The sequence below is a fragment of the Exophiala spinifera genome, assembly GCF_000836115.1.
Source record: "Exophiala spinifera strain CBS 89968 unplaced genomic scaffold supercont1.1, whole genome shotgun sequence".
Lineage (NCBI taxonomy): Eukaryota > Fungi > Ascomycota > Eurotiomycetes > Chaetothyriales > Herpotrichiellaceae > Exophiala > Exophiala spinifera.
The window spans coordinates 5,239,351-5,252,533 of NW_015622513.1; the positions used below are offsets into that span (position 1 = coordinate 5,239,351).

At 54.0% G+C, this 13,183-nt stretch overlaps 5 protein-coding genes across 5 annotated transcripts; 4 read left to right on the top strand and 1 right to left on the bottom strand.

Moving 5' to 3' along the window:
• Positions 1-1,260: 1,260 nt before the first annotated feature.
• Positions 1,261-3,039, top strand: PV08_01928 (uncharacterized protein; the record flags this gene model as incomplete). The annotated part of the gene is made up of 1 exon (XM_016376288.1): positions 1,261-3,039. The coding sequence occupies one exon, from the start codon at positions 1,261-1,263 to the stop codon at positions 3,037-3,039; it is 1,779 nt and encodes a 592-aa protein (XP_016241564.1).
• Positions 3,040-3,919: 880 nt separating this feature from the next.
• On the top strand, positions 3,920-4,714 carry PV08_01929 (V-type ATPase, C subunit; the record flags this gene model as incomplete). The annotated part of the gene is made up of 4 exons (XM_016376289.1): positions 3,920-3,977; positions 4,036-4,070; positions 4,126-4,217; positions 4,303-4,714. The coding sequence occupies 4 exons, from the start codon at positions 3,920-3,922 to the stop codon at positions 4,712-4,714; spliced, it is 597 nt and encodes a 198-aa protein (XP_016241565.1).
• An 829-nt stretch (positions 4,715-5,543) lies between these two features.
• Positions 5,544-8,369, top strand: PV08_01930 (uncharacterized protein; the record flags this gene model as incomplete). The annotated part of the gene is made up of 1 exon (XM_016376290.1): positions 5,544-8,369. One exon carries the CDS (start codon positions 5,544-5,546, stop codon positions 8,367-8,369), a length of 2,826 nt encoding a protein of 941 aa, XP_016241566.1.
• A 559-nt stretch (positions 8,370-8,928) lies between these two features.
• On the top strand, positions 8,929-11,106 carry PV08_01931 (uncharacterized protein; the record flags this gene model as incomplete). The annotated part of the gene is made up of 1 exon (XM_016376291.1): positions 8,929-11,106. One exon carries the CDS (start codon positions 8,929-8,931, stop codon positions 11,104-11,106), a length of 2,178 nt encoding a protein of 725 aa, XP_016241567.1.
• A 217-nt stretch (positions 11,107-11,323) lies between these two features.
• Positions 11,324-13,079, bottom strand: PV08_01932 (uncharacterized protein; the record flags this gene model as incomplete). The annotated part of the gene is made up of 2 exons (XM_016376292.1): positions 11,324-12,698; positions 12,922-13,079. The coding sequence occupies 2 exons, from the start codon at positions 13,077-13,079 to the stop codon at positions 11,324-11,326; spliced, it is 1,533 nt and encodes a 510-aa protein (XP_016241568.1).
• Positions 13,080-13,183: the final 104 nt, after the last annotated feature.

Sequence of the window (13,183 nt, forward strand, 5' to 3'; positions counted from 1 at the left end):
TTATCGTTCCAGCTGTGAGATGCTATCGCTAGGCTGTGCCATTGCCTTATCTCGATAACCCTCGGAACATGGTCGAATTGGTCAGAGATGCCTCGACAAGGGCCAGTAGGCGCTTCGAAGTTCAAATCCATACATTGACACCTGTATATATCTTTCACCTGTCCGTTCGGTGCAACTGTTTGTCACCCTGCAGCGATTCCTTTACCTAGTACCCCGCAGCCGAAAGGCGTCTCTGGCCGCGGGGGTTTCCACTTCCCCTGTGTTGTAGAATCATCTTTCCAACGGCTATTAACGCCTTCTCTTCCGCAGTGAGTTTGTCGAGTAAGACCTGTGCGCGATGCCGGATCCAACCCAGGGCCTTCTATGTATAGGTAGATTCCAGGCCTGAACATCCCATGAACGATCGATTTTCCTGATCCATTGTCAGATGGGGGCGGTGTTCGAGGTCTTGCGTCTTTGCTAATACTAGACCATCTCATGTACCAAATGTCTCCGGACAGAGAATTACGTCCGTGTGAGGTTTTCGATATGATTTGCGGTACGAGCACTGGGACATCATTGCTGTTATGCTCGGCCGACTTGTACGTCGTCCAGCGCTGGGGCACTGTACTCGGACTAATATCCCGGCAAGCGGATGCGGGTTAAGGACTGCATTAAAGTCTACCATGAACTCTCAAGACAACTATTCGACGTGGGCTGGAGACCTAAGGGGGACAAAGCAGCTGCGGGACTGATGGGTTATCAAGGGGATGCGATGGTGCGTTCAGCCAGATTGAAAGAAGCCATCTGCAATGTCATCGACCAATACCTCCTTTCGGAGGAGAAAAACCAATATCTCCCATCAGTGAAGAGCTCTGCTCAAGCGCAAGCTCTATCGTTAGCAGAAAGGGCTCCACTGCTTGAAGAAGAGGGCTCAGGTCACAAGGTTTGCAAAGTGTATGGCTTCGGAAATCCGAAGATAGTATCAGCTCACAGCGATCAGGTTTGTAGTCACTTCACAGAAGACCGACGGACAGCAAGTCCTGCTACGCTCGTACCAGAATACCTCAGATCCGAACCACGACTTTACCATTGTGGAGGCATGCCTTGCAACTTCCGCGGCGCCAACTGTCTTCGGGCCACTGGTCAAAGATATCGATGGGGGATTACAATCCTTCGTGGATGGCGCGTTCGCCTTCAACAATCCTATATCACTCTTGCTGCAAGAATCACGTCATATTTGGCCAGAGATCCCCATTGGGGCTATTGTCAGCATTGGCAATGGCTCTGGAGTCCCCAGGAAAATCCAAAGCAATCTCGTTGGACTGGCGAAGAAAGTTGCCGAGATCACTACAGATGCAGAACGCCTCGCTCAAAAATTTCGAGCGACAATGTCGAGTGACCGAGCCGGATCTTCTTTCTGTCTACTTCCGTCTAACCCTTGGTTCAGATCTGGGCCCGATAGCCTTGGATGAATGGAGACTGCTGCCGGTCATTGCACAACGCACTAGGAGTTGGCTTCAGAAGAATATCCGCCAGGTCATAGCATGCACTGACCAACTAAAAATCATCTCAAACTCCAAAGAGAACGATTCACAACACCAACGTCGACAATCACCAGCGACTGGGACTACTTCATCCCTCGGCTCTACCGTCTCGGATCCCTCCCAGCTCTCACCTCTTCCTGGTTTACGTGCAGAGCTCATCTCCTTAGACGAGCGGTGGCCTTGCGAGATCTTGATCACTGATCCGTCCGATGGGAACGAGCTCCGCATCAGCTTCTGGCGCACTGTACGAATCCCCGAAGACGGCAAAGTGTATGACCTACCAGCTGGCTTGGGAAGATTCCCTTTAGTCGGTGCTCTGGCGTTCCGAGATTTATTAGTCGAGGAAGATGATGAAAAGATTGATGTCTTACTTCCAATGTACGATCGGGAGGCCATGTATGTCGAATTTTCTGCCGGACGCTACGAGCACAGTTTGGATTTCAGCCAGAGACCATTTGCAGTGCGACCTTATGTTGGCAGAATCAATGCTATCTCAAGTTCTCCTATGCAGAGTGCAAGCACCCATGGTTATCCAGGAGGCGACATGAAGCCAAGGACTAGGGTTGGAGTGGAATATACGAATGAAGTTATCACAGCTCCCCCAGATTATCGACAAGATTACATTGTCACAGAGGCCTCTATCCACGATATTCGAGTGCATGCCCAATGGCTTGATGGAGTTGCGTATCAGCCAGGCCGAGTGAAACAGTTTGTAAGTGTACCGTTCGGAAGCGGTGCGTCTATCGAGGCCCAAAAATCCGGCGAGGAGAAATATGGTGGGATTCAGCTGGAGATCATTCCCACCTTCCCGTTAGATCGACTTCGAAAACTCACTGGCAAAACCATTTGTCTTTCTATGCTCAACATAACAGGGAAAACGGTGGAGATCATGATTGATGGGGGTGCCTTGGTCTATGACCTCCTACAGATGATTGATGCTCGTGTTGGTGCCGGAGGAGCCAGTCTTGGCTTCTGGAGACTCATCTTTCGGGGTATTGGGCTGGAACCCCTGGGTCGTCTCGCAGATTACGGTATCTCGAACAATTGCACAATCCATATGGTACCTAAGCTCCGAGGTGGCGGATCAGGGCCAGCGATAGCGGCGCCCAAAAGAATGTCTCTCGGTGCTGGAGGGTCAGTCTCTCAGAATATCAGCGCCGACCATTACCAGCCTTCTGTATGGGACGCGAGTCGACGGAAGCTGATAAATATTCAGATCATCAATTCTAACGATTTCGAAAAGCTCACAGGGGTGAAATCACCGCCCACGCCGATCGGATTCGAGACATATGAAAGTCTCGGCCTGCCATTCTTCCACTACTACCTTGAGGACGCCACCGCTGTCAGTGGGGATTTCAGTGGTGTGATGTCAATAGAAGCTTTAGCGGGACAAAGTGCTGCGAGCTTCACGTCCGCCTTAGAAGACGGAGCTTCTAATCGATCGGGGTACGACTGGGTCACGTCGCCCAAGGAGTGTGCCAACTGCCGTGACGATGTACCTCAGAAAATGTAAGTATCCAAGCCAATGTCTTTGTGGCATGCTGATGAGCTTTGCAGTGTTTCTCCGTGTGAACATTCGCTCTGCCGAGCCTGCTACCAGTCTATTCCGTTGCAAATGCTGAGCAAAGTGGGCGAAGCAGGGCTGCAATTAGCCTCGGTATGCCCAGTTCAAGGTTGCAACAGACGGATCGCCAAGATTCTGGTATTTCCTCACACAGCTGAAGATGTCCAGGTCGACCACCTGGCTGGTCGTGTTGAGTTGCCTATGCGAGAAATAACGACAGAGATGCCGCCTTTCTGGAGTTATCGGACTCGGGATTAGCGACTGTCAGATCGCGAGATAGATGCCTTGGTGTCAACCTCAATGGTCGGCCGGCCTGGTCTGCATTGAGGAGACCGAGATTATGGCTAGGGTTGAGGGTCAACGTGTGGACTATCCTCAGTGCCTTCTACCCAGCTTATCACCCGTTGTTTCGTCTTCTCTGCCTCCCTAGCTTGTCTTGGTTCGCATGGAAATGACCGATGTCATTGATTGACGGGGTTGAGGGTTGAGGCGTGGTTCGCTCCAAGTGTCTTCTCGAACTCGCATTGCGCTCGTTAACATTTTTGATTCGTGGCTTTAAACATGCCTCAGCTAGGTAGATCGACAACTGTAGCAGTCGACAACAAGTATTTCATGAAGCTCACTCATCGACCTCGAAAGATCCCAGGCGGATGCTCGCACGTGACGTCGCCGTCTCGGCATACCTTCCTCCTTCCCCGGCTAATCGATCTTCAAGCTGCGGCCTGCCATGATAGATGGAGGAGCTTTCGACGGCTCGATAAACATAGACCAGCAGCGAGCGCTTCTGACACTTGTGTTCTGCTATATTTCCGTTATCCCAGAGGACACAATGAGTCTTGTCTACCCGGCTGGTGCCGCGACGGCAGCGTTAGGCGTGGTTGGACTGTGTAAGCCCTCTACGTGCCACTTTGGCATTGCCCTCTTGCTAGCTAACAGGTCTTGCAGATATGCTGTTCAACGGCGAGGGCGAGAGATTCAACGTATGCAACTTCCAAACGTGTCGCGCGACTCGTAATCTAACATTTTCTTGCTTAGGTTGGACAATTTCTCGAAACGGTGTCTCCTTACGCATGGGCTGATCTGGGTATTGGCTTGTGTATAGGGTTGTCAGTGGTGGGAGCAGCATGGTAAGCAGCGAGAATACCCCCTTGGCAGATGGGACTCGCTATGTATCTTGATGAGACAAGAAGCTGATGTAGTATCGCATTGCAGGGGCATCTTCATCACAGGCACGTCAATTCTGGGAGGCGGAGTCAAAGCCCCCCGGATACGAACGAAGAACTTGATCTCGATCATCTTCTGCGAAGTTGTCGCCATCTACGGAGTCATCATGTCCATCGTCTTCTCCTCCAAATTGAAGTTGATTCCTGAAGAGAATTTGTACACTGGGCCGAACTACTACACTGGTTATGCGTTGTTCTGGTCAGGCTTGACTGTCGGCATGTGCAACTTGATATGCGGTGTCAGCGTGGGAATCAATGGAAGCAGTGCAGCCTTGGCCGACGCCGCCGATGCCAGCATGTTCGTCAAAGTTCTGGTTATTGAGATCTTCTCCAGCGTGCTAGGTCTCTTTGGTCTTATCATTGGGCTGTTACTCAGCAGCAAGGCTCCGGAGTTCGAGTGAAGGAGTCAAACCGTGGCAGACATGAAAAGATTCTCATTACGCGGATAGCGCGTGCCAACCAGCTCATTCAGGCCGGGAAGGAAGTTCTTGGTCATGTCGAGTTAGGCTTTCCGGCTTCGATCACAAACGACACGCGCCCAAAACCAGGATTGGATGATACGGGAAGCTGAACCCAAAGCTGCGATCACGCGGAGGCGAAGGAGTACTGATACAAGAGTGTTTGCAAGCAGTGTAGATTGTATATTTATTGCACTGGGCTTGAGGCGTCGGCGAGTCTTTACAGACGCGACCGCCATGTTAAGCCCAGGCTGCTACTATACTTGATGGAGTAATGCATCAATTAATGTCCACAACGACTTTGTGCTCGTTCAAATGCTGCTCTGAGTGACTTGGGCACCTTTTCTAGGCGCATACAGGCCCAGCAGGCACTTGTAATTATGTACTCACGACCTTATGTAACCAACTTGATTCGTGGCCTTGACAAGTTGACACTACGTCACCGACTTCGCTCTCGATCGTCCGTTCTCGACGCTTCCCAACACACATGGCCAGGCATCTTCACCTGCGCTACAAGCAAGATGACACTTGTCCAAATACTGTGGAATGAACGGTGTTGGCCTTTATGTCTCGTTGCCTGTTGCTTGACACTGTAGGATTTCCCTGCCAAACCCAATCCCGACCTCCACCGCACCTTGGGCTGTCGACTTTTTGGTAAACTTTGGATGTGGACACTTTGGGCGATTCACCGATCCTTTCACACCTTATTGTCTGATCGATTCCTTGGTCAAAAGCAATATCCGGCCTTCGACGACAAGAATCGACTCCGGCAATGAGTCACAATGTTCATTCATTGGGTCCGACGTGCGCATTCTACGAAGAGGATGACCCTGCCTCCCCGGGCGATGGCCTAACACCACCGAGAGTAAAGGCACAGTTCTTTTACGTGTCTTCCCTTCCTATCGACGACCCGCTGTCTCCTCTGCCTCCTGTCTCGGCCGACAAATCTACAGATTTCCCTCCGCAGCCCTTCTCAGTCCGGGACAATGCGGCGCTCGAAGAAGCATGGCAGGCGTTCCAGAGTAGTGGGCGCGGGACAAGGCGGCCTGAACCAGAACGTGGGAGGAAGAACTTCACCCGTGGAATATTCTCCTTTCCCGATTTCAGAGATTCTAGTGGCTCTTCCTCTGCGCAACGGTCTCCCATGAAGGATGGTTCCAAGTTTGGCGGTGGGTTAGGCAGACAAAAGCTGGCTGCAACCGAGAAAGAAGTCATACTAGACCAAGTGCCTTCGAACTCGAGAAGCAACGCCGAACCCGTGGATGCCCAAGAGTTGGAGGACAGCTCGGATGACAACAACGCCGGGGCTCGGGAGCCGTCGAAGAACAAAAGGCATTTCTCTCCTTTCCGCCAAAGGCACAAGAATGGCAAAGCAAGTCGGGACAACTCACCCAGGGCCTTGAAAGACGGAGACCCACAGGTACCCTCTGCTCAAAGTACGGCACAAATGCAGTCTGACATTAGTGGCCGGCCCTTTGCTCGAGCGCCCAGCGGACGTAATATTACCTCGGGTTATGCCAACGGTGCCGTGTATGGAACTTCAGACGTATCGGAAGATGACTCCAAAGACCGAAGTCGGTCACGAAGTATAGGTCGGTGCCGTCAGAAGAGAAAGGAAGAAGGCAAGGTCTTTGTACCTGTCGGGGTGTCCCGTTTGCATTTGGTCGAAATGCCCGATCTGATCATGAAACCCATCTATTGGTCTCCGATAAATGACACCTCGAACGTGATAAGAGCAACCTGGTTCTACAAAGACACAATGCTACCTGTGCCGGCGGAAGTAGCAAACCGACTGGAAGTAGGCTATGAGTATATGATGCCCTATGGCGCTTCTTACCAGGAGGAGCTCCAAGCCTGTATTGAGAATGGCGCCTCGGCTGAGATGAAGGTTGTACATAAGTTGTGGCCGGATGAGCCTAAGGTCAGCAGCAGGCCAGGAACCGCCGTGGACATGAAGGACAACAAGCTCGACACTCATGAAGGATTTGGCGAGGGCTTTCTCCCCGAGCGCGCCGCCAATACTGCGGCCGACCCCCGGAAAGCCAAAGATCGACGACTATTCTCGACACACAGTGTAATATACCTTGACGCCAGAAATGCGCAAATTTTGAGGCCTAGTCTCCTGCCTTCCATCAGCCAGAATCGGAGACCTTTGAGTTCTTTGCGAAAAGGACGCCAAATTGGCGTGGCTGTTGTTCGTGGCTTCGACCGCAAGGCGTGGCTCAAAATTCATCCTGATCCAAAGATGGATGCTAAGGCTGCACACGCTAAGGTGGGAGCGTATATGTCTCAGTCAGGAGACGCTACTACTAGGGGGAGGAGAATGTCTTGTCCCGCTTGCGACCAAGATGCTAAAGCCCCGAAGGTGTCAGATCTCGTGCTTGTCATCCACGGCATTGGGCAGAAACTTTCTGAACGCGTTGACAGCTTTCACTTCACTCATGCGATTAATGGACTGAGGCGCGAGTTTAATGTCGAACTGTCGTCCGAGGCCGTCAAGGGTAATCTGAGAAAAGGCACTGGTATCATGGTATTGCCTGTCAATTGGCGCCTGACAGTGTCCTTTGAAGAGGAGGGCAGTGCTTGCAAGGAGAACGTGGAGAATAGGTACGCATTGAAAGATATTACACCAGACAGCCTACCAAGTGTGCGGTCTCTCATTTCCGACGTCATGTTGGACATCCCGTACTATATGTCTCATCACAAGGACAAGATGACCTCGGCTGTCGTGCGGGAGGCGAACAGGGTCTACCGGCTTTGGTGTCGAAACAATCCAGGATTCGAAGAGTATGGTCGAGTTCATCTTATTGCACACTCACTCGGATCCGTTATGGCGATGGAGATTCTCAGCAAGCAGCCCACTAAGCTTGGAAAGGACATCAAGTTCGACACCAAACGGCCGAGCGAGAAGTTTTTTGAGTTCGACACCACCAACCTGTTTTGCTGTGGAAGTCCGAGTGGGTTTTTCTTGCTGCTCAATAATGCCAGTTTGATCCCTCGCAAAGGACGAAACAAGCCTGGGATGGAGGGTGAAGACAGACAGCCTGGAATTGCCAGCGAAGCTAGGTATGGTTGTTTGGCGGTCGACAACATCTACAACATTTGCCATCGAAATGATCCCATTTCGTACTTACAAAACGCCTCGGTTGATCAATTATACGCAGCTTCCCTCCAGCCTGCGTCAATTCCAAGTGCTAGTGTTGGCTTCATGACACGGATTGGCAAGAGCTTGCGGTGGGGTTCGACCTCGGCGTCTGACGCATATACGGCGGTGGTCCCTCCTACTCGACCGGAACTACAGCATATCCCGAGCACGGTTGAGCTCGAGACTCACAACTTCACCCGCGAAGAAGTGGCAGAGAAAAGGATGTTTCTACTCAACGACAACGGTCAGATTGATTGGTTCCTAAATTCAGGCGGCGGCCCTTTGGAAATTCAGTACCTCAACATGCTCAGTGCACATAGCAGCTATTGGATCTTGCAAGACTTTGTACGATTTCTTGTCGTGGAGATTGGAAGAGAGGCAGGGAAACACCATACTCTTCCGGCTTTGAGGGCAGTGAAGAAGAGAGAATATAAGAGAGGCGACATTGAGTGATGGGTGTGAGGAGTGCTTCACGTCGATAGATAATGCTATGCAGCGTTTGAGCATGCATATCTAGACGGACAACCACAGCATGTACAATATTTGGTTCCCGGGGTGGGAGGATGCTCACAAGGCGTTGCAATGACCTGGTGGTTTGGTTTTGCTGGATTATTGTTAGACATTGATACCCACAAGCATTGAATGAGAGAGATGTATGATGATAGGTAGTTAGAATTGACCCTTTGAGGTTTACAAGTGTACAGGATGGCCAAGAGTCTGAGTGTTTCCGTTGCCTTCAACTATGAGATGTTTGACTACAGCAGAAGCGGCTTGAGGGATGTTCTCTGTGACCCTCTATACATACCTACCAAGGTAGAACATTCCGTGTATACATGCGTTATCCCTGACTCTGCTATCAATGTGTGATGACTAAGCGCTCGCTCCGCTTCTTGACGACAGCAAAATGACTTGACTCGCAATTGGAGTGCGGCCGTACACTTTGTCTTTCTACCATCCCAACCACCGCGTCACGCATCCAGCAGGGGGACGACAGGATTGAAGTGCCACCAGTATGAGCTCATCCGCACTTTTACGGCCTGCGGTTCTGATCGTCTCCGACACCGCGGCCGCCGACCCGTCGACCGACAGGGCGTTTCCCGCTCTCAGGCAGACGTTTGCGCAAGACGGAGCCGGGAAATGGGCCGAACCCGTCGTGGAGATTGTGAGAGATGACATCCTCGAGATTCAGCGGGTCGTCCGGTCATGGACAGACGGCGAGTCGTCGTCGTCGACGACGACGCCCGGCACCGGCCCGGTCAACTTGGTGGTCACGACGGGCGGGACTGGATTCGCTCGACGAGATTTCACGCCCGAGGCAATATCGCCCCTCATCCACCGCCACGCGCCCGGGATCGTCCACGGCATGCTCGCGGCCAGCTTCCAGGTGACGCCGTTCGCCATCATGTCCAGACCGGTCGCGGGGGTGCGGAACAAGACCATCATCGTCACGCTCCCCGGGTCGCCGAAGGGGGCAAAGGAGAACCTTGAAGCTATTCTGAAGCTGTTGCCGCACGCGTGTCTTCAAGCCGCCGGTGAGGATTCGCGAAGCGCTCACGCGGGAGGTGTCAAGAAACTGGAAAAGGACGCGGGCGTGTCGGGTTCAACTGCTAATACTACCACCACCACTACTACTCCCGCGGCGACAAATGCATCGTCGGGACACGACCACTCGCACTCTCATCATCACGACCATGATCACAGCCACGGCCACGGCCACGGCCATGGCCACGGTGGCCACGCAATACCAAAAGCACATACTGATCCATCTAATCGGCCGCCGCAGTCGAACGACATGCTTCTCGGCACCGCGGCACGAGCTCGATCGTCGCCATATCCCATGCTGAGCGTGTCTGATGCCGTCGCCACAATCTTCGAAAACTCCCCTGCTCCCATCGTGGAAGTGCGCGACCTCTCACCGGACCTCACCGGGTATGTGGTTGCCGAGGACATTCGCGCCGTGGAAGCGGTGCCAGCGTACTCGGCCAGCATCGTGGACGGATACGCGGTGATGGTTCGCGACGCAAAGGCCACGTCGGCGGCACACCGGGACGCACCTTCGACCAAGGGTGTTTTCCCCGTGGCGTCGGTGTCGCACGCGCAGGCGTCGTCGATGCCTCCACCGCTGCAACCGGGCCAGGTGGCGCGGATCACGACGGGCGCACCGGTGCCCGCCAACGCCAACGCGGTCGTCATGGTCGAAGACACGGTGATCGCGAGTCTGACGGACGACAAGACGGAAGAAGCAACGGTGGAGATCCTGACGGACGCGGTGACGGCCGGGGAAAATATCCGAGAGCCCGGAAGCGACATCAAGCTCGACGAGGTGGTGGTCACGAAAGGGACGCGCATCAGCGCGCTGGGCGGCGAAATCGGCGTCCTCGCCGCGGCGGGCGTCAGGAAGGTCCCCGTGTACCGCAAGCCGGTCGTCGGGATCATGAGCACCGGCGACGAGGTGACCGACGTCGCGTACGAGGGGACCCTGACGGGCGGCATGATCCGCGACTCGAACCGCCCGTCTCTCCTGACGCTGCTGAGGGGGTGGGACCTGTGCGAGCGGGTCGTCGACCTGGGCGTCGCGAGGGACACGCCGCACCACGAGCTGGAGCAGAAGATCCGCGACGGGTTCCGCGCGCACGGCGTCGACATCGTCGTCACGACCGGCGGCGTGAGCATGGGCGAGCTGGACCTGCTGAAACCCACCGTCGAGCGCAGCCTGGGCGGCCAGGTCCACTTTGGCCGCGTCAGCATGAAGCCCGGGAAGCCGACGACGTTCGCCAGCGTGCCGTTCAAGCTGGGCTCGTCGGGCGAGAGGGACCGCCGGCTGGTCTTCGGGCTGCCGGGAAACCCGGCGAGCGCGCTGGTCACGGCGAACCTGTTCCTGTTGCCCTGCGTGCAGAGGATGGCGGGGCTGAGCGGCAAGGGTCTCGAGAGGGTCGTGGTCAAGGTCCAGGGGAGGGTGAGGTGTGACGCGGCGCGCACCGAGTACCACCGTGTCGTGGTCGGCGTGGCCGAGGGCCGTGACGGCGGGAGCTTGACCTTGGTCGCGAAGAGCACCGGGATGCAGAGAAGTAGTCGCGTCGGAAGCCTTGCTCGGGCCAATGCCCTGTTGGTGTTGCCGCAGAGAGAAGGATGGATTGAGGACGGTGGGGACTGTGAGGCTTTGATGATGGGTATGATTCACGGCATTTGATTGACACCAGGGAGAGTAACTAAAGTACAGGAAGGGGGACTAACTAGGTAGTTACCAGGTTACTTGGTGATACCTGGGTAGCTAAAGGTTTGATACATGGCAAAACAGACTACAGAGCAACTGGAAACCATCCCCATCTAGGTACTTTCACAGTAAGTGCATGTTAAAAGTTCTCGTAGTACGTTGGTAAGTAAGTGGTCCGTGGTATATGTCTTTGTTACTTCTCACCGACCACGACCTTGGTGTCATCGGTATACCCATTCTCATATCCATCCTCACCACCCCCGTACGCTTCCTTGGGATCAACAGGCTTGACCTCAACGGACGAAGTAGTGCTTGCCGCAGCCACAACCTCGCCAGCCTCGACATCCTGAGTCCTCCTCCGTCTCAGCGTCAAGTGTATAGGTTGCACAAACGGTCTGGTGACTTTATACGTGACCAGCAAATCATCCAGGGGGGACGAGCTGGTGAAGAACGCCCATGGACTAGTCAACGCCTTGGGTTTTGCTCTCCGCATTCTTCGCGTTTCCGACTCGGCGTCCGCGTCCTCGTCTTCCTGTTCGTCTTCGTCGTCGTGTTCTCCGCCGTCCCTCGCGGGTCGTACGTATCTGACAACGTGTCTCGTAAGTGCAAACCTCCTTGTCCACGGCCAAAAGTTCGGTCTGCCTCTCTTGCTCCAGCACGCCAGGACGACGAGGAAGTAGATGACGCCGACCCAGAAGACGACGTAGACGATCTCCAGAAACAGGATGAATGGGTTCCGTACGTACGCGAACACGTACGTGTCTGTGAACGTGTAGCTGGACATGAGGACCCGACAGATGGCCCGGCGCAGCGGGAACGTGAGTGACGGTGACGACGACGACGACGACGACGATCCAATTGCCGTGTCGTGATCGTGGCCGTACCACACGTAGAACGCCTTTTCGATCTGTTGACGAGAGGTCCAGCTCCATCTGGGCACGGAGCGGGCTTGGGCCCGTATCTGTGGGGAGGGGTTGAGTGCAATGGACAGTAGTGCTTGAGGGTAATTGTGCCCTTCGTTACGGTGACGATACTGATCGTAGTCATGGTCGTGGTCGTGGTCGTCATTATCATCACCATCTTCAGAAGATTGTGTCGACGACGACGGTGTTGTGCCTGGTTCATTCTCGCCCAAAACAAGTTGTACGCTCCTCTCACTCACCACGACGCCAGTCGCGGCGTTCCGCGTCTGTTGTTTGACCACCCTCAACGCCAAAGGCACGTCGACCCATTCGTCCCTCGTGACCTCCCAATACAGCAGTGCGGCATCAGCACGCTTGAACCAAGGCAGGTTGAGGCCGTCGTGGTCGCCAGTCTTGACACGCACCACAAACTCGCGCGATGTGAATGGGAGACTCTCGTCGTCCACGTCGATCAGATTGCTCAAACCGAACTTATGAGTGAAGGCTGCTTTGTTTCCTCCGTAGTCTGCTTCGTAACCGCCACCAACGGTCAACTGGTCGCTGAACCTATCATAAGCAAATTCCAAAGCAAACGCTTCTCGACCCACGCTCCTCCCGCTGCCAACCGGGACACCGACGGCGCGAAATGCAGGGAATGCGTCGGCGCTACGTCCACAAACCAAGAAGTGAGCCGTTAGCCATGGGCCATGCAATGTAAGGTTATGTGCCGGGGGTGTTGGTGTATAGGGTACCGAATACCGAGGACCGAGTACCGAGTAGCACTTCTCTCTCCATGGCAGAACAGTAATGGTGATACTAGTAAACAAAAGGGGCAACAAGGACAGGAACAATCATCAAGGTAAAGAAAGGCCGAGGAAGGTAAACTCACTCGTAGACTCTCACGACTTTGCCTCCCCACCATAGTCGTTCAGAAGGAATTTTGGACCAGGACACTTGAGGAAACGGTAGAGCAACCCATAACGCGACGAGGAGGAGGTAGAAACCGGCGACGAGAAGGACGGTTTTCCATGGTGTTATTCTGGGCATCTTCTCGTTCCTCTCTCACACTCTGTCTCTCTCACGCACAATACTTGTGACCTCGCGCGACACCTGTCAAGACCTTGACTGGCTACTTTCGATGCTCCCTCCCG